The sequence below is a fragment of the Brienomyrus brachyistius genome, chromosome 13, assembly GCF_023856365.1.
Source record: "Brienomyrus brachyistius isolate T26 chromosome 13, BBRACH_0.4, whole genome shotgun sequence".
In the NCBI taxonomy this organism is placed as follows: domain Eukaryota; kingdom Metazoa; phylum Chordata; class Actinopteri; order Osteoglossiformes; family Mormyridae; genus Brienomyrus; species Brienomyrus brachyistius.
This window is the reverse complement of record NC_064545.1, coordinates 24,673,346-24,700,205: the sequence shown is the minus strand read 5'-3', so window position 1 is coordinate 24,700,205 and position 26,860 is coordinate 24,673,346. Positions and strand designations below refer to the sequence as shown.

At 47.4% G+C, this 26,860-nt stretch overlaps 1 protein-coding gene across 1 annotated transcript in view; it reads left to right on the top strand.

Annotated features, from left to right (window-relative positions):
* Positions 1-26,860, top strand: part of hydin (HYDIN axonemal central pair apparatus protein) — a 73,092-nt gene that overhangs the window by 40,549 nt on the left and 5,683 nt on the right. Inside the window, 49 exon segments of the mRNA XM_048973665.1 lie at positions 187-327; positions 449-623; positions 939-1,069; positions 2,247-2,377; positions 2,479-2,615; positions 2,771-2,898; positions 2,983-3,177; positions 3,680-3,829; positions 4,524-4,763; positions 5,327-5,459; positions 5,586-5,723; positions 6,054-6,227; positions 6,864-7,019; positions 7,311-7,474; positions 8,169-8,288; positions 8,798-8,981; positions 9,155-9,290; positions 9,454-9,613; positions 9,883-10,095; positions 10,649-11,068; positions 11,367-11,585; positions 11,700-11,899; positions 12,145-12,327; positions 12,465-12,584; positions 12,826-12,985; positions 13,208-13,380; positions 13,825-14,023; positions 14,349-14,469; positions 14,713-14,812; positions 15,069-15,237; positions 15,450-15,688; positions 17,231-17,345; positions 17,486-17,690; positions 18,230-18,465; positions 19,164-19,309; positions 19,974-20,169; positions 20,509-20,614; positions 21,054-21,287; positions 21,831-22,200; positions 22,804-22,959; positions 23,042-23,136; positions 23,843-24,068; positions 24,313-24,534; positions 24,686-24,812; positions 24,957-25,122; positions 25,291-25,438; positions 25,910-26,117; positions 26,296-26,517; positions 26,669-26,838. Of these exon segments, the coding sequence (XP_048829622.1) occupies positions 187-327; positions 449-623; positions 939-1,069; positions 2,247-2,377; positions 2,479-2,615; positions 2,771-2,898; positions 2,983-3,177; positions 3,680-3,829; positions 4,524-4,763; positions 5,327-5,459; positions 5,586-5,723; positions 6,054-6,227; positions 6,864-7,019; positions 7,311-7,474; positions 8,169-8,288; positions 8,798-8,981; positions 9,155-9,290; positions 9,454-9,613; positions 9,883-10,095; positions 10,649-11,068; positions 11,367-11,585; positions 11,700-11,899; positions 12,145-12,327; positions 12,465-12,584; positions 12,826-12,985; positions 13,208-13,380; positions 13,825-14,023; positions 14,349-14,469; positions 14,713-14,812; positions 15,069-15,237; positions 15,450-15,688; positions 17,231-17,345; positions 17,486-17,690; positions 18,230-18,465; positions 19,164-19,309; positions 19,974-20,169; positions 20,509-20,614; positions 21,054-21,287; positions 21,831-22,200; positions 22,804-22,959; positions 23,042-23,136; positions 23,843-24,068; positions 24,313-24,534; positions 24,686-24,812; positions 24,957-25,122; positions 25,291-25,438; positions 25,910-26,117; positions 26,296-26,517; positions 26,669-26,838 (8,657 nt within the window).

The window sequence follows — 26,860 nt, the reverse complement described above, 5'->3', positions numbered from 1 at the left end:
CACATTATAGCCATGTGTATTATGTATTATGACTGCTTTATGAAGCTTTCATTTATAACGCACTTTAAGTCATTCAGTCAGTCTTTGTGAAGACACTTGGATTAAGCGACTTAATAACAGTTGGATATTTCCATTGCTATGGGAGATGGCTCCGCCCCATCCTGCTGTCTGTTTTCTCCCCCCCAGTTGTTTGATTGTGTATCGGAGGCCGAGCTCCTTCTCAGGAACACTGGTAAAGTTGACTTTGAGTTCAGTGTCCTGCACGACCAGGAAGGCATGACTCCCAGCCACCTGCAGCCTGGCCTGCCCCTGGTCCTCCCGAACAAGGTGAGGAGGTGACTGAGGCACGGCCTTGTAACTTTGATGTTTCATTTATTTATAGGTCTGTTATTATTTCACTGTATTTTTAGCTGACCGAGCTGCTTTTTCCACTTCCTGTGTGTCAAAGGGCCGTGTCCAGGCAAACACGGAGCAGAAGCTGACCCTCTACTACTTGCCTGGGACACCTGAGGTTTTTCACAAAGCCTTCCAGCTGCAGGTGTCCTACTTCGAACCTGAGATGATCACTGTGAGAGGAGAGGGCATTTTTCCCAGGATCTTCCTTGATCTGCCCAGAAGTCTGAGTAAGTGACTCTCTGAGGCCTTGAAGGGCATCTGAAGCTTCCTGTATGTAAACATAGCATCGATTTAGCAGTAGATTTAAATACCTCAGGTACACAGGACAGGTATCACCTACCCAATCTGTGAAAACATTGGGGTTGGTTTTGAGGCAATTTTTAAAACATTAGGGCATTAATCTGAGGTCATTATACAGCTCAGGGAACAGACTGGTTGATTTAAAAAGCAGTCATTTCTTTTGCCAATTCCCTAAAGGAATTGTAGCACTTGTGATTTAGAATAGAATGAAGTTTTATAACAACAGTTGCCTCCCCATTCAGATGAGGAGAAGTACAGCCTGGTCCTGAAACAGGCCAGGGAGATCCTGGAGAGGGAGAGCCAAGTAGGAGCCGACATGAGCAGACCAGTGACTGGTGGTGGTCTCCTGTCTGTGGATGTCTGCATCCCAACTGTGAGTGACTCTACATCCTTTAAGTCAGTGTCTGTATAGTACTGATTGCCTTGCATATTCCTCCATTTACCGTCAGGTTCCTTGTAGATTCCAGCATGTGTTTGCTGGTTTTAATAAGCATTAATGCACCTGAGGTGTACAGTCATTGTAGCAGTGGTGTTGATGTGATGGTTATCTGTATTGTGTCTTACTACTGCACACTATATAGCCACTAAACAACCTGTTCACTCACTGTGATTAGAGGAATTTTGCTCATTATGCTACATGCATTGCTAACACAGGTGTAGTCAAGTATGATAGATCTGAGAAGGTGCCCTGCTAGAGCTACCCCAGTTAACTCTAAGTGAAACAGCTGTGAAGTGGAAACATTTATTCACGTTCATCGGTGAAGTAGGAGGTAACACGAACTCTCAGACCACCGAGTAGAGGGTTACGGTCACGTGTCCTCAGCTGGAACACTGTCAGTTTCTGGAAGCAACATCTGCAGAAGAACAGTACATTGGGAGCTTGACAGTATGGGTTGTCATGTGCGAGCGGCCATACACAGGTGACAGCTGGAATGGACCAAAGCTCGTCACCACTGGACTCTGGAGCAGCGGAAATGCGTTCTCTGGAGTGATGAATTCTGCTTCCCTCTCAGGCAGTTTGGCGGATGCTTTCTGCCCGAATGAATAATGCCAACCATAAAGGTGGAAGAAAATTCATGGTCTGGGACTCTGCTTCCAGTGAGAGAAGACTTTAATTCTGCATTCTTCACAAGCCTGTAACCTCAACCCAGCTGAACACCTGTGGGACGAACGCCGAGTACAAGCCAGGCCAACATCACTGCCAACCTAATCAGTGCACTTATGGCTGAATGGCAGCAAATCTCATGAATAATATTCCAGCAACTAGTGGACAGCCTTCGTGGAAGAATAGGGATTGTTACTGCAGCAGTTGGAAGAGCCAAATTGATATTAATACCCTTGGTTTCACAATGAGAAGCTGGACAGACAGGTGTCCGAATCGTATTAGCCGTATAGTCTATCTACAAAAAAAAATCACTTTCCATATCAGTGTCACATTAATCAAATGTACAATGACTATGAAATTCTTCTGCTGATACATCTGATAAGGCCAGAATAGTTTTCTCGTCTTTTTTCTACATTCCTACCTGTAAGTGCTTTACCATTCACAGTATGATGCTCTGCTGCATATGGAAGTCGAGCGGCTACTGGTCAAAGAGAATGCCAGTGTTGTGGAGAGTAAGGACCTGGGCTCCAGGGACACACAGACGTCTAGCAGCAGTTGGCGTAAGACCCTCACCAGGTGAGGGCACAGTCCACCTTCTCTATCTGCTCCTGCTCACAGCGGATGTGCCCTTGTGCCATGATATCTGCTTGATGGTTTTGGTCTCTCTTGGCATCCAGGTTCTTGTTGCCTGAATATGTGTTGGACTTTGGCTACGTGATCCATGGTGATGTGCCGACCCACATCGTTAAAGCCACCAACACTGGACTAGTTCCAGTATCCTTCTGTGTTGACCATCATCACCTTGCAGACTCTGGTATGTCTCTGCATGATTTTGCCAGAGTCATGTGGCTCTATTTGAGTTTGGTTTGGATCATTTTTATTACTTTCATTACTAAACCCTGATCCTGTTGCGTGCCAGGAAAAATATAGCTCATAGAACTTGGTTGATCTGCCTTCCTTGCTCCGCAGGGTTCAGCATGGAGCTGGACAAAGTGAGGAACTTGCCTCACTGTGAGACAGAGACATTTGAGGTGAAGTTTGACCCACGTGGGGCTAATCTAGATCTCGGAGAGGTTACCGCTGTCATTCACATCAAGGTAAGCGCTGTCTCAGCCCAAGCTTTGATATTTTTAGCAGTTACATCAGGAATCAGACCAAAAAGCACTTGGTATCATTGGCAGGTGTCAGGTGGACCGACCGTGCCAGTGCACCTCTGTGCAGTCGTTACCATGCCTTCGCTCTCCATTTCCACGGACACTCTGCAGTTTGGCACCATCCAGTGTGGCCAGTGTAAGGTGGCCACAGTCCAGCTGTTCAACCCTGAGCCAGTGCCCTGTCACTGGAATATATCTGGGAAAGATCATGCCAAGAAGAAGGTGATAGTATAAGATAATTACTACATGTTGTCATCTATCTGTCTATCTACAGTGTAATTATTGGCAGCCCTTGTAAAGATCTGTAAAAATGGTTAGAAAAAATATACCTCTTAGTGAAGTGGCCTCATTTTCCAACCATTCATTAAAATATATTTTTATTCAAAGAAAAACAAATCCTTTGTTAAGAAATAATCATTTTTAACAAAAACACATGTGCCACGATTATTGGCAGCCCTGCATTTAATACTTTGTACAACTTCACAGTCACAGAGTACTCAGCTGGTTGGTTGAAACAAAATCTTTTACTTTCTGGACCCAAACCATCCCTTTGTGTATAACTTACATCCCTGTCAATGAATAGATTGTGTTTGTAGCCAAAATATTAACTAAATGCACAGAATTGCTCCATCAGTTCTTATTTGAATCCACGCAAGTTCAGATGGGCGTGTTATCAATGGTCTGTCTTTATCACAAAAAAATTCTTATTTTTCCTTCTATATAGATCGACAAGCACATCCCGCTGTACCTCCGTCAGAAGTCGGGGCAGGAACCAGAGGCCCAGCCAGCTGTGTTCGAGATGCTGCCTCCCACAGGAGTTCTGCTGCCGGGAGAGAGGCTCAATGTGCAGGTCAAATTCACCCCCGCAGAAGGGGTAAGGATGCAGGCCCTCGACTGCCCCCTCGCATGCTCTCTCGTGCTGCGTCCCACTGCCCATTTCTCTCTCGGCGCTCAGCCCTTTCAGAAGCTCTTCATTTCACTTCCACCATGCAGCGTCATTCTGGTTTTTGAACTTGTCAGTTACCACATGGTCCCCGGCGAAGGTGAACGGACGGCATGTGCGAGCAGAGACTGTGTTTCCCTCGTCCGTCTCTGCATGTTCAGTTCTCCTTCCTCATTAGCATGCATGCGAAAGAGGGGGCAGGCTCTCTGGGAGGGGCACCTGGGACTGTAACACATCCATCCATCCATACAGTTAATATACCCACACATACCAAATGTTCATTTATACTGGTGTTTGATTTGAAAGCTTCTTAAACCCAATGAGAAAAGAAGGAGGGTGGAGAAGCGTCATCTAAGAAATGCATCTGTAGAACTGGAGACTTTGTCATTTTAACAATTTATTCCTGGGTTCAGTGAGTGAAAAATTATGTTGTATGTTCTTAATTTTGTTATCATTGTATAGGCCATTCACCTGTTAGAACACATGCACAGAAAATGGTCACTCTGTAGCTTGATGCTCTGTGGTTTTCTCGTTACTCCATTCCCTTGTGCAGTGGTACAGCCGCTTGTTGCCAGGGGGTAAATACTGTCCTTCTGAATTTCAGTGCTTGTCTGCTTCCTTACAGCGGGCATACAGCCAGCGCCTAGTGATCTCGGTAACCCAGAGCATCCAGCGGGTGCTGCTGCTGGCCCTGGGGGAGGGTGAGGAGCCTCAGCTGCGATTCTCCTCCACGCAGCTGGAGCTGGGCCCTGCACTGCCCTTCAGCGAGGGAGAGGAGGCGCAAGTGCTGGTGCAAAACTCCTGCTCCTTCCCAGTCGAGTTCTACTCCCTGGAGTTCGACAAGCAGCACCTGGAGGAAGAGAAGGTCTGGTCATGTGTTTGCTGCTGAAAACCTCTGTGATTCACAGCCTGCTTCCATGCATAGCAGACGCACATTCACATTTGCATTTCACGTTATTAGCAGACGCTTTTGTCCGAAGTGATGCAGATGTGAGGCAAATAGCACGTGAATGTATGCTGACAAGGAGTCAACTAGACAGAAGTGCAGCTAGGCTGAGCTTCCAATGATGTCCAGGTACAAGTGCAAGCAGGACTGAAGCAGAAGGTTCACAACAAGCTCTAGCGAAGCAAGAACCTGATAAAATTATTCATGGGTCAGAAATGAAGCAGAGGAGTTTTTAGGGAACACTAGCAGCTTAATGAGGCATCATGCAGGAATTCATGGAATAGTGGGATCTTGAGGTACAAAGGGAATCTGATGACCACACTAGCAGACATTTGGTTAACAGGAAGGCACACATTTCAAATGACCATTAGTGTTAATTGAAGTTGCGTTTATGCAGCTCAGGAATATCAAAAAATGAAAGTGTCTCTCCCAAGAAGACCTCGTTCTTAGCCACTGTGCATCCTACCTTTGCTCTGCCACAGATCCTGTGTATGATGAAGGCGTACGCATCAGATAATGTTCTGCTGTTACCCCCCCGTGCCCCTGGGGAGACGCTGCCCCCGGAGCTGTTGGATTTTTACAGAGAGCAGACCACACAGAAGCAGGAGGAGGAAGGTCTAGAGCTGCTTGGTGACTGAAGCCAAGCTTTGTGATCTTCTCCAAGTGTTTCTGTGAAATTATTTGTAAAGCTTTTGTTTGACAAGTGATGGTAAGGTATTGGTGTGGCTTTCTGGGTGCCAGAGCCGAAGGCCAACGTGTCCCAGGAGAGGGAGAGTCCTGAGGCAGCCCTGAAGGATGAGAGGAGGGACGTGGTGCTACCAGGGGACCACGAGTTTGAGGAGGACAGCAAGAGGGCCATGGATGAGTCGCTTAATCGAGGTTCTCCTTGTAGGGAGTTGAGGAGCTTTAATGAAGCCCTGGAGCCTCCATTAAAAATGGGCCTCAACTGACCTTGTTTATTAAAATTTTTCTCCCCACCCCTCCACCCACTTTGTTAACTGTTATCATTGCTACTGACCCGCCACCCTCCCTCCCCTTCAACATTTTCTTGTGCGTCTGGTAGACAGGCTGGCAAAGTCTTGAGCTTTGGCCTCGAAGCCAAGGAATATTAGTCAACCCTGAAATGGAGCCTTTCACATGCTCGCTATCTGTCTTCAGTTTACTGAAGTAGCCAATTTTTATTCTTTACCGTGATGCTCTTTTTCTCAGGCCTGCTAAGAGATCAGGGCGGCAGTAAGGAGAGTGTCTGCGTGGGGGACCTGGAACTGAACCCTGTTTCCAGGGCCGTCGCCCGTCACATGGGCATCGACCTCTCGCCTGCGGCTCAGGCAGCTCGAAATCGCAGGGGCATCGCCGTCATCGTATACGGAGCTCCGCTTTCTGGTATCTGTACCTGTCCCCTTAAATGCTGCATTCTCATTCTCTCTTAATGTCTTTTGTCATGAGAAACAGGCAGTAAGTTGAATGTAAGTCCACTCGGGTCGGGACTTGGCAGGGAAAAGCATCTTTATTGGCAATATTTTCCCATTTCAGGGTTAGTCAGGAGCAAGAGGAAATTGGAAGTGGTGTCAAATTAGCCTCTGAGTGAGTAGGGTGAGAGGAAATGGAGCACACTGATACAGAAAGATTCTGAGTTCAAGGGAGGAAACAAATCAATATGAATGAACTCACACAGGTGCAAACCGTACATTTAAGATTTCCTTCCTCCTAATTAGGAGTCATGATTTGTGACTATTTGTGACTATTTGTGTCAATTTGTTGCTCTAAATCAGTGTTTCCCAATCCAGTCCTCCGGGACCCGCAGTCAGTCCATGTTTTTGCTCCCTCCAGTCTCCCTGTCATACCGTCTACATTTTTGCTCCCTATGTGGACTGTCTGTGGGCCCCAAAGGACTCTCCCAGCTCCTACTTAGTACCAAAATACAGGCTTAGTATTTATTACTGTGTGGAGTTTTAAAAGGAGTTTGGGGTGGGAAGCTGTAAAACGATGCGAGATACGAAATGGCCTGCCGCTTACCAGGTAAAACGGAGACGGCGGTGACCCTGGCGAAGTATTACGGAGCGGCGAGCCTGAGCATTGACGCGGTGGTGCAGGAAGCCGTCTCCAGTAGGTGTAGTACCGCTGGGCTCCAGGCGAGGCAGCAGTGTGCCAGGGCTGCCCAGGAACAGGATGCCGGTAAGTTGTACTGTGCTCCCACAGGCTTACTCGGTGTCCCTTCTTGCAGGACCTGCTGTAGTAGAGCCTGTTTGTCAGCTACGTTTGGTTTCATAGACCTGATGTTGTACATAGTGTTATCTTTGTAGGTGTACCGGCTTTATCATGATAGCTGGTTGAGTTAAAAATAAACTATGAATCTCTTCATATCTCTAAGCCGTCTTTTGTACAGTGTATAAATAAAACTGCACGCCTCTGTTAAGTAATGGTCTTCTTACGGTTCTGAAGCACGTTGTGCCCCCCTGCTTCTAGCTCAGGCTGTTGTAGATCCAAAAGCACCAGCTGGGGCTGGGGCCACCCTGAGCGAGGAGGTGTTGGCTGAGCACGCGACCGAGGACAACAAGGCCACCGGGCACAAGCCAGCCCCGATCTCCATGCACAACGAGACCAGCCCCGCAGATCCTGCTAGAAATGAGGTGGGCGGGATTACTGTGCTGTCAATCACTGCCTGGAAGCTAAAGTATCTATCTGCCACACTTGTGATAATCCCACAGCTGGAGTTATACCATGGCGCTGTTGAATCATTAAATCTGATTGGTTGGAAGGGTGTTGATTAGTGATGTTTCAATAAAGCTTCATGAACCGTTTGCAGTATTTTCTGACCCCACTAGATGGTGCTCTCTGTTCATAAAAGGGCTCAGAGCATGCACCAATGCAAAGGTCACCATCTAGTGTGGTAAAAAAATTAAGCAAATGGTTCATGAAGCTTCATTTGCCCATCAGTAGTGTTGATAAATTTTCGATAACTGCGCACACAGTGCCAGCCAGGTGAATTACAGTAAATCAATGTGCAATTATAATCTCTAATTCTTACAGACGTTACTTAAAAATCCAGAAACGGACCACGATTTAAAATGAACAAAAAGTATTAAGGTGTTGAATTATTTGACAGAAGAAAGTAGTTTGGCTAATAAATGTTTTTTGCTTGTAAATATGAAAATAATATATTTAGGTACAAACGTGTGAAATGTGTAGTTACCGTGGTATGAGCGAGTTAATGTTCTCCAAGCCCTGTACATCCAAGCCCTGCATTGTGCATTTTTAAACACAGTCCTGGAGGCGAAGAACCACCCACTGTGCATTGTGCATTAACCCTTACTCATCCTGCAGGGGGCCCCGGCGCGTGGGGAGCTGAGTGTGGGGGAGGCGGTGTGGGGGGGCAGCGCAGAGCTGGGGGGCTGTGTGCTGCCGGGGGAGCTGTTGGTGGACATGCTCTCAGAGAGGCTACAGGTGAGAGGGGCCCAGGCTCCGTGAATATAACAGCCCACGTTATTACACTTTTGGTTTTCTAATTTTATTTTTATTCACAAGTTTCATTTGAAATCCAGTTTCATTTTAGTTTTCAGCATGTTTTATTAGTTTGTTTGGTTTTTAATTCCAGTTTTAATTTCAGTTTGTTTAATTTTAAGTAGTTTTATTTAGACTAAAAGTTGTAGAGGTATTTTATGTGCTTTATCTTTAGAAAATCCAACATGCATCCACGGTGTACATTATATATTCAAAACAGGAGGAAAAGCACCATTCCTGGTTATTAACAGTCATCTGAAAGCGATATACTGCGTTACATTTCCCAGAAGATGAGGGCTTCCTGTAGCTGCTGACAAACACAGCTCTACTTTTGATGCATGTTTCATGTCATTTACCCATATTTCATGTAGTTTATCCTTTGGATTAAAGCTGTAATTCTGGCTCATGTGTGTGAATCGTGATGTGTTGTTTGCCTCCGCTGCGCGGCTCAGCTGAGCGACTGTCACCACGGGGTGGTATTTGACGGGTTGGACACGACCTACTGCCACTCAGCGGCCAGCGCTCTGCAGCTCCTCCTCAGGGCCTTTGACAACCGCCGCTTCATCTACGTGGTGAACCTGGTGCACACCTACCAGGACTTCCAGGCCCGGGAGAAGGCACAGAGGGAGGCTGAAGGTAAGCAAGGTGGTGAGGAGAGCCAGTCTGGAAGGGTAGAGAGGAGAGGAGAACGGACAGGATGGAGAACAAGGCATTGGGAGGCGGTACCTGAAGGAAAGGAAGCAACGAGGTACGGAGCAGGATAAGGAGGTGTAGAAGAACCTGTGTTGTTCATCTCTGTCGTTCCTCAGAGAACCAGCAGAGGGAGAACGAGGAGCGGGAGAGGCAGCGTTTGCAGGAAATGGATGAAGATGAGTATGACGCCCTACCAGAGGAGGAGAAGGAGCGCATTGAGCTCAGGCGTCTGGAGGAAGTGAGAAGACGCAGGTACAGGCAGACTGCTGCTGGAGGACCCTTGTAGGAGTTCAGCGTTCACTCGTATGCGACTGATCACATGTATTAGCGGCCAGTGTAAATATCCTTATGTATTATGGGCGGGAAGGTATTTGTATATATTAGTGGTAGTATGTATCATACACATGTTTTACAGGCAACGAGAGCGGGCAGCACGAGAAGACGAGCAGCGGAGGTACCTGGAGGAACAGGAGAGACTACAGGAAGAGGACTTTAAGAAGAAGAACAAGAGGATGAGGAAGGAGCCTCTAAAAGAGGATGCCTCGGGGAAGAAGAGTCAGCTGGGTGCAAAGCAGGTTTCTGTCATGAACATTAAACAATACATGTAGAGTCCTCTGTGGCATGCAGGGGGCATATACAGGGGCGGGGCCATAGAGGCACTGGGCTCAGCTGAAACCTGATTGGCCCCCGGAGTGCCCCTCCTCTGTCACTCAATGATTCAAAACATATCATTGGCTAAAAGTAAGGTTGGACACTCTGTATTTGAAATCCTGGAATCACCCTTGGCAACATGGATGTCTGTGAAATTCTCCTGCATATTTAAAAGCGGCCCTGTCTTCCACAGTCATCTGCTGGTCTGCGCTCTGACTCAAAGCTGGACCAGCCCCTCAAGGAGACAAAAAGGACACCCTCCGTGGATAACATGGAATCCAAAGAATCCCCTGCAGAGGGCACCAGAGAGCAGGAGGATGGGGCTAAATGGAGGAAGAATATGGAGGGTAAGGGAGGCGGACAGGAGGAGGTGCCGATGCCTGGTGACGATCCGGAAACAGAGCAGGTGACTGTTGTCCACACAAACATGCTACTATTCTGCCAAATGTCCATTTTCCTCATCTTTAGATACTTCCTGTGCATATCCAGAAGAAATAATATTTATTATCAGAAAAGGTTAGTTTTTAAAATTCTCATTCATTTGGTTTATCCTTTGACTGCTACTGGAAGTTAATTGTAAATAGGATGTTTGGCTTTGAACGGCTGCACGTCCTTACATCTTGTTTCTTTTCCTCAGTTTAACTGACTGCAGATTCATTAGCGAGACTCGCATAAATAAAGAAATGCTTCTTTGTTTGTTATTTGTGCTTGTTTTCATATTTCATGTTGCTCTCCTTTTGAGACACACACACACACACACACACACTTGAAAGCAAAGCTTGGGGTCCAAGAGCAGGGTTAACTGTTTATCAGATGTTCCAAAACACTTTTTTTTCTGAGCCACACACAACCCTCCATTTATAGCGCAGCCTGTCATGGGCCAGGTTTGAGTAGTTTTAATTTTCCAGTGACTGTCCTGCTGTTTCTACCCCCCCCCCCCCCCCCCCCCCTCCGAGCAGGGCAGGAGCAGCAAGTGCCACAGGCTGCTGCAGTCTCGCTTCAGGCAGTACGAAATGAGCCAGGCCCAGGTGATCCACATCCTGCAGCACTGGGACCGGACCCAAGGTCTGCTCCTCCAGGCCCCCTCCCTCGAAGACCGACTGGAGGAGTCGGCACCCACCTCGCGTGAGGGCCAGGCCTCCTCTGGCAGGAGGGGCAAAAAGGAGCGGGAGCGAGAGAAGGCGGAGAAGGAGCAGAAGAAACAGAAGATGGACATCCTCGAGCCCAGGCCGCTGCCACTAGGGGGCGATGGCCTGGAGGGGGCTGACAGGGAGGTTCCCTCAGAGGGGGTGCCCCACCTCATCGTCCCTGTGAGTGGGAGGGGCCAAAGCAGCGGCACAGAGATCCTGCAGAACCAAGAGCTCCCCCCACTGGAAGAGGTGCCCTTTCTAACGCAACAATGCAGCCACTTACGCAGCAGTATAAGAACCAAACACATCTTTGTAGTCGTTCATATGCCATATGCAAATTCTACACTTATGACCTCACTTATCTCATTTACCAGGCTGTAGTGCACATCCACAGAGGCTGCTGTGTTATGTTGAGTTGAAATTTTAATTAAGAAGTATTAATCATGTTCTTGATGTGCTACACAGCTTTGGATTTTCGTAGAACATGTGTTCTATATAACTGAATGGTGAGAAGTCGTGAGATGTCACCAGTACGTATGTCCATAAGGTCCTGGATGGCCTGGGACTGGGACCCAGAGGACCTCCTGTCCCTCCTCCAGCTACCTTCTCCATGGTGTCTTTCCCCCTGAGAAGCCGCGTTGCCAGCGAGCAGCCCACCTCCACGTGCTTCACCTTCATGGTACCGTCAGCGGCCGAGGACACGTCAGATGACCGGAGGGAGGTGGAGAAAGATGGGGAAACACTGACCTCCACCTCTCCGCTTAAGGTATGGAGAGCCTTGGCGTGCATGTGGAACCAGCTGAGGGAGAACTAGTGGAACAAATGAGTTGTAAGCAGTAGAATTGAAATATTCTGATGCCGGCATTGGGCCCGCTTACAGGAGGAGCCTGAGACCTCCACGAAAGGCAGGGGGAGGAAGACTGATGTGAGCAGGGAGGGCCATAAGGAGAGGCGTCGAAGCCCAGCCAAGAAGGGTGCAAAGGCCCTCGACGCCCTCCCCGCCCCCATTACGACTGGTGCCCCTAAGCTAGAAGCAGAGCAGAGCACCCAGGCAGAGGTGCAGCAAGAGCGAGACCAGAAGTGAGGCCGCTGCTTGCAATATAATCAAGACCCCCCATAACCTTGAAATATTACAAGTGGTTACAGAAGATGGATGGATGGATGGATGGATGGATGTTTGAAATAATAATACTGCTGTCTCTACTAAAGAATGAATGTACCTGAGCAGGGAGATCCCGCCTCTTGTCCGCCCCTTACGCACACACAGCACCATCTTCCCCCTTCAGGATTTGTCTCGCTGTCACGTATGCCTGTGTCTCTCGCAGACTGACCACCTTTCGCTGGGTCATTCCTCCTAATGGGACAGTGACGTTGAAGATCAGGTTCTACTCATCCGTGCCAGGCAAGTTCGACCAAGTGCTGAACTTTGAGGTGGTGGACACCAGGAGGCGCTATCAGCTGCACTGCAGGGGAATTTGTGGTTTCCCATCCGTCAACAAAGACTACAGGTGAGCACTTGAGTGCTGTGTCTCGGCTATGGAGACGAGTCTGCTGGCATCTCATTACTGCAGTCATAGACCGCAAGGGCGTGTGGTCAGTAATACAGCGTGTAAGTGGTCTGCATTACTTGGTCCCTGTGTTGCAGGGTTGTGTTTGCACACTGTAAGAAGGCCCAGCTTCCCGGGGGCAATGTGAGCAAGACATACATTGCCGACTCTGGCTCATACGAGTTTGGCCCCCTGCTTTGTGGGAAGAACAGAGATAGGTAAGGCATGGTTGGCCTAGACAAAACACTAGAACAAGCTTCTTTTGCATAATGATATTGGGCAACTACTCTTTCGGTTCATTGTGTGTACAGCAAATGAGCTGTATCTGCATATACACTGCATATACACTGCATATACTGTATATATACTGTGTGCATGTATTAAGGTATGGGGACAGAGGTTCAGTTTTCAGTGTAACTCCCCTATCAACATCTCCTTTCATTCCTACCTGTGGGGCAGGTATAAGGAGAGGAGGTACCCAGAAAACATGGAGACGCTGCTCATACACAACTGCTCGCCTCTGAAGGCCGAGGTTCATTTCTGCTTCCAGCATGACACCAAGGCCACGACCTTCATGCTGGACCCACCCAGCATGGCCCTCAACCCCGACGAAAAGCAGGTGCAGCGGCATCATCTCCTAAGATCTCATTAGAAACTACAAGTACCGGTTTAAACAATCTTTTTTTTGTTTTTGCATAGATTTAGGCATTTAGACAGATTCCGTATTTATATTTTAGTCGTTATTCTTTATGCGTTATTCTTGGATTGTGATGGGCTGCGTTTGCTGCACGGCCGCGCTGAGAGGTTACAGGTGGTCGCTTTCCCCTCTGCCCTACTTCAGGGCCTGACAGTGTGGGCGTACCCCACCACCCCAGGCCAGCTTGAGGACAGCATTGTGTGCTGCGTCAAAGAGAACCCTGAGCCCACTGTCTTCCGTATCTCCTGCTGGGGGGTCCGGCCTGAGCTGGACTTGGATTGCAAGCAACTGCAGTTTGACAAAGTCCTGCTAAACAGGTCTGATTATGCACCCCAGCCCACCTCCATGCAGCTGGAAAACACTGGTTTTGTGTTAAATGTACACTGACTGCTGCCCAGAGGTGGACATTTCAGGTCCGGAAAGTAAAAATCCAGACCAGGATTTTGTTTCAACCAGCAACTTGAACATAAAAAGTCACAGTCACAGAGTACTGAACTGGTTGGTTGAAGCAAAATCCTGGTCTGGATTTTTACTTTCTGGACCTGAAATGTCCACCTCTGCTTCTGCCATGCTGATACCATGATTTACATTCCTATGTAATGAAATGTATCAGGTCATTTCTGCTTTGCTTCACAAGTTATCGATTCTTGTCTGCTTTAAGTTCTATCTCTTCTACTTGTTATTTCTCCTCATTTACCTCTTCTTCCTCCACCTCCTACTCTTCCTCTGTGTAATTCTTGCTCTGCCTTTCACCACCTTAGGAAGGTCACAAAGAGCCTGTGTCTCCGTAATAACACCCTCTTGCCCGTGGCCTGGAGCCTGAGTGGTCTGCAGGCCCTGGGGGAGGAATTTACCGTGTCCCTGGACCGGGGCGTCATCCAGGCACAGTCCGAGTACAGTCTGCAGGTTCACTTCCGAGCCAGCAGGCCCACCAGCCTTAAGAAGTCCGTTCGGCTGGAGGTGCGCCACTGCTCTTTGGGGAACGATACAGGAAGCAGGAAACGGGAAACAGGAAACAGGAAGGAAGCAGTCTGACTGTGAAGGGCTTACACAGTGGTTTAGTCCTTGAATGAAGAAGTTTAATGATTTTAATTACTAAATTCCTGTATTTTGCAATAATCTAAATGAACACATACTATTTAAGACTTTTCAAACCAAAAATACAAGTGAAATAGTAAGAAAATAACATATATTGAGTCTGATTTTTATTAGGTACAGCTGCAGTACAAATGTTTCGGTTAGGATTCCCTATCCCTTGACGCTGATCCGTATACATGGATCCCAGGTTCTAGACGCGGAGAACATCCTCGGCGTTGTCCATACAGAAAACATCCACATCCAAGCTGAGGCCTATGATGTCTTGTTAGACATTACATTCCTGAAAGGATCTGACTCAAGTGGATCCAGTAAGGATAGTTTCTGAAATGAGTTTGATATACAAGATACATACATGTTTTGCATTCTTGTGACCTATAATAACCTGCTCCATGTAGTTATATGGCATGCAGATTTTGTATATAACCTTTGGCACGGTGGTTTATGACTTTGACCTTTGTCCTGGTGGACAGGGTAATTCATCTTAATTGACCTGAAACATAGCCGACGTTGTGTTTTGAATCTTAATTAATTTATTTGTGTTTGCTTTACAGAATCTGACAGCATCCTAGACTTTGGGACAATTAGAGTGTTGGAGGAAGCCAAACTTTGCCTGGCCTTGAAAAACAAAGGAAAATATGAAGTTGCTTTCAAGTGAGTTATATTTGCAAAGCACAATAGGCAAATGTTACAGTATGTATACTACTATATATCTCTATACTGTATAGTTATGGAATAACCTTTTGTGAAACATTATAAGGAACTGAAGTTTAAATTGTTAAATGACAGATTTGTAACCTATAATTCAGATATGCCCCTAATTATTCAGGTTCTGTCTTCTCTCTGGTTCTCAGTCTCCATCCTTCCCCTCATTTTAATCTCTGTCTTTCTTTCTACCCGGTTCTACTAGGTTCCTGCTGAAAGGCGCTGACCAGCTAAGGCCAGACCCCAACTCCCTGATTACTGTCACCCCTTCCAGTGGCTCACTCCATCCCAGTGACCGGCCCAGCACTGTGCAGTTTGTCTTCCAGCACAACAAAGAGGTCTTCATCAGAGAGCAACCAATCATATCCCTCCAGGTCAGGTCACCCCGCCTCCACAATATTCTGGTATCAAGCAGACGTTCCTGATGGATAATGCAATATTTATACGTCTGCCTGCTTCTGTTTTTTCAATTCTCTTTTCATTCTTCTGGATTTGATTATATTTCATCATTTGACACATCGCAGCACACAGGTATGTGTTTGGTAGACAAGTTAGTGTAAGTAAAGCACGTTGACGTCTCTCCCAGGTGATCGAGCCAAACATCAAGGAGGAGGGTGAGGTCATCGGCATCATGCCTATCAAGGTGTCGGTCCAGTCCCTCTTCAGCAAATACAGCATCTCGCCCTCCGAGATGAACTTCGGCCCGCTGGTATACGGCACTCGCAAGTGCCTCACCTTCACCATAGAGAACAAAGGAGCGTTTGAGATGCGTTTCAGTATCTGCAGAATGCTCCACGACCAGTCTGTACCCTTCCAGAGAAAAGGGTATGACCCCCTTCCTCCACCCCCAGGGCTGGCCCGGTCCAAAGCCGCCCGGGTGGAACCTCCAGTCCGTGTGTGAATTCTTGTCCTGCTTCTCCATTTCTCTTTTATCTGACTCCAATTGTAAAATTGTAATTCAAATTCAAACTGCTTTAATGACATGAAATATATATGCTGATTATTGCCAGGACATGGTGGAAATTAATCTTCCAAATCTATGGAAACTGTGAACAATTCAGTTGTATCACTCTATTTTCCTGGGCAGCTGCGGCAGAGAGATACAGATTGTTCTGCAAGTTGACGGCTGCTGGTCCTTCTCCTAGAAGAGCTTTTCTTTGTTCCGTATCAAAATTCTGGAATTCTAATTTGGAGCCACATGTGCTGTCCTTCCCTGCATCACATGTGTGCCGTCCTTCCCTGCATCACATGTGTGCCGTCCTTCCCTGCATCACATGTGTGCCGTCCTTCCCTGCATAGCATGTGTGCCGTCCTTCCCTGCATCACATGTCTGCCGTCCTTCCCTGCATCACATGTGTGCCGTCCTTCCCTGCATAGCATGTGTGCCGTCCTTCCCTGCATAGCATGTGTGCCGTCCTTCCCTGCATAGCATGTGTGCCGTCCTTCCCTGCATAGCATGTGTGCCGTCCTTCCCTGCATCGCATGTCTGCCGTCCTTCCCTGCATCACATGTGTGCCGTCCTTCCCTGCATAGCATGTGTGCCGTCCTTCCCTGCATAGCATGTGTGCCGTCCTTCCCTGCATAGCATGTGTGCCGTCCTTCCCTGCATAGCATGTGTGCCGTCCTTCCCTGCATAGCATGTGTGCCGTCCTTCCCTGCATCGCATGCGGCGGAGGTCTGCAGCTACTGTAGATGTTCTTGGGCCAGTGCCGGCCCTGTGTTGGTGAAAATGAGGGTTACCGAACGCCTCTTGCCAAATCACATTTCTTGGTTGGAACTATCTGTTGTATAATCTCAATTACAATTGATTTTTTTTGGCTTAGGCATTTCTTGGCTTCACAGGCTAATCTCCATGGCAACCAGCTCATTTTTTTTTCTACAACACTAATGGGTGTTTAAAATTTTAAATTCTTGGATGAAGTCTAATTAGGTATTTAAATAGCTCAAAAGCCTAAATTTTATATATTTTTCTTCTCTTTGTTTTAGTTTTCTTACCTTTTCCGCGTTTGATTCTTCCCATCCTTGTTTATTGTTACAGATCTATAGCAGTAAGATGATTTTTGGTGGGGGGGGGGGGGGGGCACAGCGGCACTATTGCCTCGCACCTCCAGAGTTGGGGGTTTAAATCCCACCTCCGCTGTGTGTGGAGATCACACGTGTGGGTTTCCTAAGCGTACTCCATGCGTCTCCTCCCATGCATCAAAGATGTTCATTTAGGCCAACTGGCATCTCTAAATTTCCCATAGTGCCCTGCAGTAAGCCCGCATTGGGCCCCATACTGCCTGTGATAGCGGATAGAAGATGGATGACATTGGGCTTCACATTGGCTCTGTGCATGTGAATTCTCACGCTGGCTGTGTCCTACAGCATGGTGACTGTGAAGCGTACACGTTCACGGGAAAGCTACTCTGCAAAGCCCTCTTCTGGCAGCAAAGTGCGTCGCACCGAATCCATACAGCGGGAAATAGGATTATCTTCACAGGTGATCACGCCACTTATTCTCATAACTAAAGCAGAGCTAATTTAACTATTAGTATATAAAATATATCAAGTATCATTTTCCCGACAAATAGAAGTCGTGCCTCCTTTTTGGACAGCGCTCTCTCTCCACCCCCCTCCCAGGCTCGCTTGACCATGGGGGTGTTTTCCGTGTCCCCCTGCGCTGGCGTCTTGGCTCCCGGAGCTCAGCAGGTGGTGACGGTGGACTGTGTCGCCGACCAGGTGGGCAGCATGGAAGAGTGCATTGCGGTGGACATCTCCGAGCGCGACCCCAACGACCACCCCAACGGCATCCCTTATCGGCTGGCAGCCGAGGTCTGCGTGCCAGGTGTGCATGGGGTCGCGAATGTCAGATATGAGCACTGTACACCATTCTTAGCATTGGATATCTTCCATTTCTATCTTATGTTACTGTACTGATTTATTCTGTGTGTGTGTGTGTGTGTGTGTGTGTGTGTGTGTGTGTGTATGTATATATATATATATATATATATGTGTGTGTGTGTGTGTGTGTGTGTGTGTGTGTGTGTGTGTATATATATATATATATATATATATATATATATATATATATATATATATATATATGTAGTTATTTATATATGTTTTATTTATTGGGGCAGGTTCTGGTAGTATCCTAGGGGTTTTTTGTAATGCATGGATAACAAAATGTCTTTATTCTAATGAATTATCTGACACAGACATACTTTATAACCTTCTCATCTTATCCTCTGGATTTTTTTAATAGTTTATCCTATTATTTTATGCCGCTTCAGTTCTCTTTTTCATCTGGTTTAATGTTTATCAAAAGCACCCAGCGCCCCCCCCCCGTATGGTCACATGACCATAACCCATCTGTCCACGTAGAGATCGTGTGTGACGACATGGCGTCTGTGTTCGAGGAGCATCGCACCTGCAGAAACAGCAGCCAGCTGGACTCTGAGGAGTACAGGGACGCAATGGGCGTCTACATCCAGGATGAGAACAGGTTCATCTTCAATAATGTGCTGGTGGGCCAGAGTGCCAGCGTCCGGTTTGGCATCAGCAACGCGGGGAAGGTGCCCTGTGAGCTGAGCCTGGCCATCAAGTCTGCCATGAGCAGGGTTAGTGTGTGTGTGTGTGTGTGTGTGTGTGTGTGTGTGTGTGTGTGTGTGTGTGTGTGTGTGTGTCTGTGTGTGTGTGTGTGTGTGTGTGTGTGTGTGTGTGTGTGTGTGTGTCGCCGCCATATATATTGCGTTGTCCCCACAATATGATAAAAACCTTTTTGGTCTCCACAAGGGGAAACTCAATTTTGTAAAAATCTGTGACTGCAATCAAAAAATAAAAATATAGAAAGCCTTGTATTTAGTTTGGTTACTTATGGATAAGGTCACGGCTGGGTGGGGGTTAAGGTCGTCACGTTGGAATTAGAGTTTTATCCACAGAAAAGAATGGTTGCGCCTCACAAACATGTGAATACAAATGTGTGTGTGGGTTTGTCTTTGAGACATTGTTACATCATACACTAATGATATTTTTCAATTCAGGTCAATTCGATTTACTTTTACGTAGCACCTTTCATAACAGAGTCACCATAAGACACTTGACCACAGACTCACAGAATGGTGCATGAAACGAGAAAGAAGGGAAGAGAAAGAAAGAAAGAAAGATCAGAAGACAGGAAAAATGATATTTTTATAATTTAACGCTTGTTGAATTGAAAGGATTAATGTGGAGAAGATGCTGGAGGTGACCTGCAGCATCCCTGCCGGTGGGAGGAGGCTCTTCTGAAGTGACAGGCAGGTGCTTTTGCTGCTTGCAGACATCCGGCCGCTCAGCCGAGGTGTTCGACCTGACGCCCACCAAGCTGTGCATCCCCAGCCACTCGCAGGCCTTCGCGGTCGTCACCTTCTCCCCGCAGAGCATGCAGACGTACAGCGCTGTGTTTGAGGCCACGCTGGAGGCCAGGTAGCAGACCGCTGTGTGTCAGTGTGTGTGCGTGTTTAGCTGTCATTTAAGGAGGACACAGACCCCACGATGTAAGATAAGATCAAATTTAATTATTCACTGTGCCAGATTAAAACAAGAGCTTCAAAATACCAAAAATAAAATATACAATGTAGAGATCGTCGTCGACTGATTTTACAACCGTTCCGAGACTGCAGATGTGTCCCCACGAGAAAATGCTGATAAAAAGGTTAAAAAACGATATGACTTCATGATGATATAATTTTTTAATACAGTGTACCATACATATCATAATTTTTGCATATAAAATGAAGAGCCGCCTTCCAATGAGGAAGCAGAGTCTCGGGACTTGGGGGTGGACTCCCCTATCTCTGGGGTCACTGTGGTGGTCAGTCAGAACCAATAGTTAAATCGTAAGTCGAGGACAATGTCTAATAGAAAAATACAAATATATTACAAGTGTAATGAAAGTAGAACACGTGTATAAAGTCTAGTATAAAGACAAACTGCTTTGTAAGATCTTATTTGGTTTACACGAAAACTTAAACTGCGGAAAACCTGTCTGCTGCCTGGCTTAATCCGTTTCTGAGCTTTAGTGCTTTAGTGGACTCGGAGATCGTTGCTTGCGGTACTTGGGTCATCACAAGCTCCTCGCTTGCTGCAGCTCGGCCCCCTCAGCCCGGACGAGAGCCCTGGCGTTTGAGCTGGGGGGTGACGGCCACCTGCCCCGCGTGACGGTCCTGCGGCCACTGCTGCGGACCCCCCAGGGCGGCCTGCTGCTGCAGTTCAGGCCCCTGCTGGTGGGCCGCAGCCGGACCCTGCCTCTGGTGCTGAAGAACGACGGCACTGTGTCCGCTCAGGTGGGAACGGGTCGCTCCGGACTGGAGGGTCAGGCTCGCGAGGAGGTGACTGTGGCCATGGGAAGTTTAGCCATTTTAAGAGAATTAAGCTCTAGTTTCATGTAATATAGTCTGTGTATATTGCAAACGGAATTGTGTGAACTTTTTTATTATTATTATTATTATTATTATACATTTTTTAAATAGTAAATATCTTTCAGAATGAAACCTTGAAATTCCAGAAGACCTCATTCCATTTCACGGGTCTCCCAGTCAGTCTGGGAGGTTTGGGAATTCTATGGCGCAGTAACATGACACATGTAGCATTACTAGTTATCAACGGCAGCCTCTGCTTAACAGGTTCACATCAGTCTTCTGGATGAGACAGGCGTCTTCACTCTGAGGGCCACTGCAGAGCCTGTGGAGGACCAGGACGCTCTTCACATGGACAGCCAGGCTCACAGAGGTAAGATGACCTTTGACCTGTTGTCTCATTTACTATCATTTTTCGTTTAATATTTTGCAGATCCCCCTGTGACCCTGAATAGGACAAATGGTTATGGATGGATGGATGGATGGATGGATATTTTGTAGAATAGTATTGGATTTTTTTATTCATTTCAAACCACCACTCAAAATGCTTTCTTTATTGAATGTAGTGTACCTTCATATATTTAAATAAAAAACCTTTTCAATAATGGCAGTTGCAACACAACAGTTAGTAGCCCATTAAAATATAACTGTTGCGTTAGAGCCCAACTATCCCGAAACATTGTAAAATGAATTTCTGAAGTAAATGGCCACTACCAGATTTATTATTCAGCACAATGCAGTACAGTAATACTTCCTCTAGAGGAAAATCACATTTAATGATGTAATAACCTGTAACACGTTACCTTCTGTAGAGGGCAGAGCAGCACAGAGGGCCTCCCTCTTCCTCGCTGTGAGGCAGCAGGCTGACTTCCAGGTGGAGTTTCGACCCACTGCAGAGATGAGCTTCGAGGCCAAAGTGCACCTCCTGGTGGTGGACAACCTGTACGAAGACACGATGGTCCGGCTGGTGGGGGATGGGTACAGGGATGTCATCACCCTCGACAACGTTGGCAGCAAAAGTTTACCTGAAAGTGAGACTGCAGATGGTAAGAAAGCAGAGCATATCTACCAGCTATATGGTCAGCATCATGTCTGGAAAAAGAATGTGCCGGAGGTGTATTAATGTGATTTTATATAGAAATCAAGCTACAAAAGCCACGGTGCAGGGCTGGGGAACCTGATCCACAGTGAGCTGCTGTGAGTCTGGGTTTTTGGGATGACCTCTATCAGCCAATAACAAAGCAGTGCTTCTCAACTCCAGTCCTGGAGACCCACTGTGATTGGCCGATTGAGAGGTCATGCCAAAAACCTGCACCTATGGCGTCTCTCCATTGAACAGGTTCCCTACCCCTACCATGGTGGGTTCAAATTTCTGTCCATCTCAGCCTAGTTCAAGCCAACGGGGTTTACATTGACTTACTTAATCTGACACTTGTATCCAAAGCGACTTGCAGTAGAAGGAAGGGCTACAGTTTGTGTTCTCCCTGGGATTTGAACCCAGTGCCAGATACTACTTGAGCCAAAGAAAGCTGGTTGAGTTGTCACTGTAATGGCACTGTGACTTTTGAAGAACGCTCTGCTTCTTTAAGGAAACACATCAGACATTCTACACTTCGGCGCCTGTCATGTGGCCAAGCCCTACCAGGAGACCTTCACGATGACCAATCACAGCAGCTCCGACGTCCTGAGGTTCGAATGGCCCCCTGAGAGCCGGCAGCTGCGGTTTTCCCCCCGGACAGGTCACCTGCACGCCAGCTGCTCGAAGGAGGTGACGGTGACGTTCTGCTCGGAGCAGCCGGTGGTCCTGAGTGCCCAGCCCGTGAAATGCAAGCTGTGCAGGGTGGTCTTCACACAGCCCATCGACCAGGTGCCCGACTGGGATGACCGGCTCAGAACCATCAGATGGGTCGATGTCCTGAAGCAGGCAGTCGCATCCCAACCAGCTAAGATGAAGGTGACCTTCATGACCTCCTCTTCTACAGTATTGTTAGGAATAAGCTAAAATCAATTGACCTCATTTAAGACTTACAGTTCTAAAAATGATTTACAGCTGTGGATAATAATTTGCTGTTTTTTATGTTTGTTTATTATTTTATTGTATTGTTGTTATATTAAAGGCAAGGGGCTTAAAAGTATGGTAAATAGGGTACATGTCCATGATTAATGTAGATGGAATATTGTTGGAGTAAAATGTGGCCACGTTTTAATTAGGATGAGGGAATGGATTAGTAAATCGTGACCACGATATATATCATTTTTATCGGTATCGTTCCCACCAATTAGTTAAACATGGCCACGATATATACAATGTTTATCGTCGTGTACTGAGCAGAGCTCTGTAGCGGCTGGGAGGGAGCATTTTGTTTGGACTGTCTGAGTTGAGAAACACTGATGTTAGTGTGTAATATTGACCCTGTGGATATCGGTGAATGTTTATGGTTAAAATGCATAGTAACCCTATGTAGGATACGTCTAAAGAAGACCATCAATGGTAAGCCTCACTACACATTGGTCAAAAGGCTGTAAGAAATTCACTAGAAAAGTCTTTTTGACTCAGGTGACCCAGAGTGACCCTGAACCGGCCCACTCCGTGGTGGAGAACTCGTCCAGGGAGCTGGAGTTGCGTGTTAATGCTGTGTGCGATTATGCCAGCTTCACCTGCAAGGCGGAAAACATTCACTTCAAAGACACAATGTTGTACCAAACACGAGTCTTCCAGTAAGTAGTGTGTGTCCTCTGTGTCACCTGACCATGGTAAATTAGCATTTTACTGTGCATCACTGAGTTTCCCTGCTTTTAGGTTCCAGATGATAAATTCGGGTGATATACTGCTCGAGTTCACTTGGCAGGTGCTAATGGAACAATCTGGACGGGCCGTCGGCTTCGATCGAGGAGGTAACTGTGATATAGTACACCAGTAAAATCGGTTGTATATTCTATCACTCCAGCTAAATCTAGTAATATCTTACAGTACAGCTGAGATTCCAACCAGTCAGTCTTCATCTTGCAGTTCTTCCTGCCATGTGCACTGTCCTGATGGAATGTCGCACTCTGTACTGTGGTACTTCAGTACCGTCTGGATGACAATAAATATTAGCATCCCAATGAAGGTTTAACTTCTGTGATAATGGGTCTGGACTGTGACCTTCAGATCCGGCTGCTGGGGGCCTCTTAGCACATTTGTTAAAGGTCATGCTGCATGGTAGGGGCCCGTTTGTCGTCTCCGCAGGCCAGCCACGGATTTAGCACTTCTCTGCTTTTCATGCTTCTTTACATAGTGTGAGCGGCGATGAACTGCAGTGGCCAGGGGGGAGGAGCACCGATTAACTCCCTTCTGTACTTCTGGAAAGGATGCGGTTGCTTTAGCTAATGCCAGGCCTAAGATGGAATCAGAATCAGCGAATAAGGGGAAGCACTTTACTGGAGGGGGCACAAACACTTACACTGTATGGGTAAAAAGTACTGGCACACACCTCTTAACCAGTGAAGTCAGGTGTTTCATTCAGACCCATTGCCACAGGTGTATAAAATCAAGCACCCAGCCATGCAGTCAGGCTTACAAACATTTGTGACGGAATGGGTCGTTGGGTGTCTTTCTTAGGAACCCCCCTGCCTGCAGCCCCTCGTTCCCAGCACGCCCCCAGGGCGGCCCCCCGTCCAGCCAGCGCTTTGGAAAGTGTTTCAAAGTTGCTCCTGGGAGACCCCAACCTGCCACCGTTCTCCGTGGAGCCCAGTGCCGGGACCATCAACCCTGGGGACCGTCTGACTTTTTGCGTCCGGTTCTCCCCACTGGAAGTGTCCGAGTGGGAGGGTCTGCTCATTTGCAGGTCAGGCACCTTCTACCCGGAGAAGAGCAAGGGACATAACTGAAGGATGCAGATCATTTGACCAAAAATATGTCACTGCAAAACAAAGTCAGGCAGGCGCTGGTTATGAGTTTAATGCTAAATTCCTTGCCTGCTGCTGACATGAATAGACTTTTGTAGTCACAGTGCTGTTGGTTGAAGGGTGACTTTGCCTGAAATGCTGTTTTTTTTCGGTTTTCCGCTGTGTCCTCATCTGCCTGGGCAGCATCCCCAACCTACAGGACGACCAGGGCCCCTCATTGGCTGTCAGGGGCCGCAGCCTCCTTCCCGACTGTCACTTCCATCTTGAGGACTCAGACTACCTCATTGGGGGCCGGCGCAACCCTGACATGCAGGGCCCCAGTGGGGCCCCTCCCCGGGCCACCCTGGACCCCAACACAAGGGTCATCGAGGTGTCATCAGTGGGCATTGGAACACCCATTGCAAAGTAGGTGACATCACTGTGGCCTGCAGAAATGCCAGAATGATCCATCAATTGGAAAATGGGAGATACTGGCACAACCATGCTGTAGAAACCAAAATGCTTGCTTTGACGCTGATTTTTTTTCAGGTAATTGTCGCTCTTCTGCTCTCCACAGGGTGTTCAGTATTGTGAACCCCACAAGCAAGTCCTACTCTTTCATGTGGACTTGTGAGGGCTTACAGGATGCCACTTTCAAGTGCCTAACTCCCAAGGGCTTTATCCACCCAGGGGAAGAAGCAGAGGTAGGGTGTGTGTCTGTTAGATATTCTAACAAAGACTGGGTAACCATGGGAACACATGGAGACAAGGTCTCCTGAAAGAGACGCTAATTTGTGGTATCTGCTCCCCTGCATAACTACACCAATGTGCCACTTTTTTTCCTCTAGGTGTCTTTTGAGTTCCGGGCCCAGAACCTGAACATTGTGGAGTCCCTCTGGACCTTCATGATCCCAGAGCGGAATATCTCGGTCCCTTTCCTGCTTGTGGGCATGGCCCGTGAGCCAGTGGTGTACCTGGACCGGACCCATGTCAACCTGGGATATTTGCTTATGGGTGAGCATCTCTCCCAACGATTCCTCTGAATATGGCTGTTACTTATGTTAGTATTTTGGCAGCGTTATGTGGCACCACTGGAAATATTTGTAGGACAATCCTGTTGGGCGTTAAGTGCTTCAACCTCAACGCTCCTGTAGTGTTAACTTTGGGTGCGACACTCTACAGGCCGCAAGGTGCATGAGAAGGTCTACATTCTGAACATGGAGGACGTTCCGTTCCACTTCTCCATCCGGCAAGCTTCCTGTCACTCTGAAGCTTGCCTCGACAGCCTGCTGCTTGAGCCGTTGATGGGGACAGTGCAAGCCCGTGACAGGTAGCCAAGTCACACAGCATGAGTCCTCCCTGTCCCCTTTGTCCAAGATCAAACTGTCATCATTATGGAAAAATATAATATTAAATATTAACTGTTATTAATTCTTTCCATCCATCCTTTTCCCATAACAGCTTACATTTGTAATTTTGTTTCTTGGCAAATGGTCACATCTGCTTAATACTTCTGGCAAATGAAAGTAACATTTACTTGCTTGTTCGATCATCTTCATCAATCATATGATACGTGATATAATATATAAAACATGATCATTCAAAGTGACCTACAATTTTAACCCATAGGGTTGAATATTTTATTGGAACAATTTATATTAAGTCCACACTTAAGGGTATAACAACAGACTCCTCTCAGACTCAGACCAGCAATCCTCAGGTTATGAGTCCTTAACTACTCCGCTTAGCTGTTGAGTGAGATTCAGCGAGTCATAGTTCAATGACATGCGCTCTCTGCCAGGCTTCCCCTGGTCATTTCCTTCAGCCCTACACAGGAGGGGCCTGTGACCTTCAACCTGGCGTGCGACGTGAGAGGGAAGGTGAACCCTTTGACCGTGAACGTGAAAGCAGAGAGCTTCACCTTCGCCGCTTGTGTTCAGTGGCAGAGCGCGGAAGGCGCGGTCACCGAACTGTGTCCAGGAAACCAGCATCAGGTGGACCTCAAACAGGTGAGCAGCTGGAGGCACTGGAAAGCAGACGCACTGCAAAAAATGGAAAATCCAGAACGGGAAGTATGTTGCTAAAATCTTCCCAGGTTACCGCAGGAGTGAAAAAAAAATCAAACGGTGAGGCTTGCCTCCTGATTGGCTGTGCTAATCTGACACTTGTTTATCAATCTTTGAATAGGTTGAGCTGGGTGACAAAACTTTGTGCCACTTCCTGGTTTCGAACCCTGGAATGTTCAGCTTAGATGTACAGTACGAGCTTTGGGGCCCGCCGGAGATGCAGCGCCACCTGCAGGTGGAGCCAGGCAGTGATATCGTGCCTGCAGGAGGACAGAAGAGCTGTACTGTGACATTCCTTCCGGTACAGAAGTGTGTGCTCAGGAACTCCGGCCTCCGTATCAGCGTGAGTTACCCTGACCTCTGAATCGCCGTCGGACACCACGGGGCTTGGGAGCCACCTTGGCGGGGTTGACCTGATAACAGAACCGTGATGGTGGACTGCAGCTAAACCTGTGTTTGGATTCATCCAGCGTTTTCTGCTGCCTCTCTTTCAGGTAAAGAACGGACCATCTTTCAAGTGCTGCTTCTCTGGCTTGGCAGTGAATCCCAGCATCCACTTCTCCTTCCTCAAGCACAACTTTGGAAAGAGCTTCCTCTACTGTGCTGGAATGGTGCCTCCGACGAAGACGCTGGTCATCTCCAACAAGGGAGAACAGTCACTTAGGTAACATAGCAACGGAGTGAAG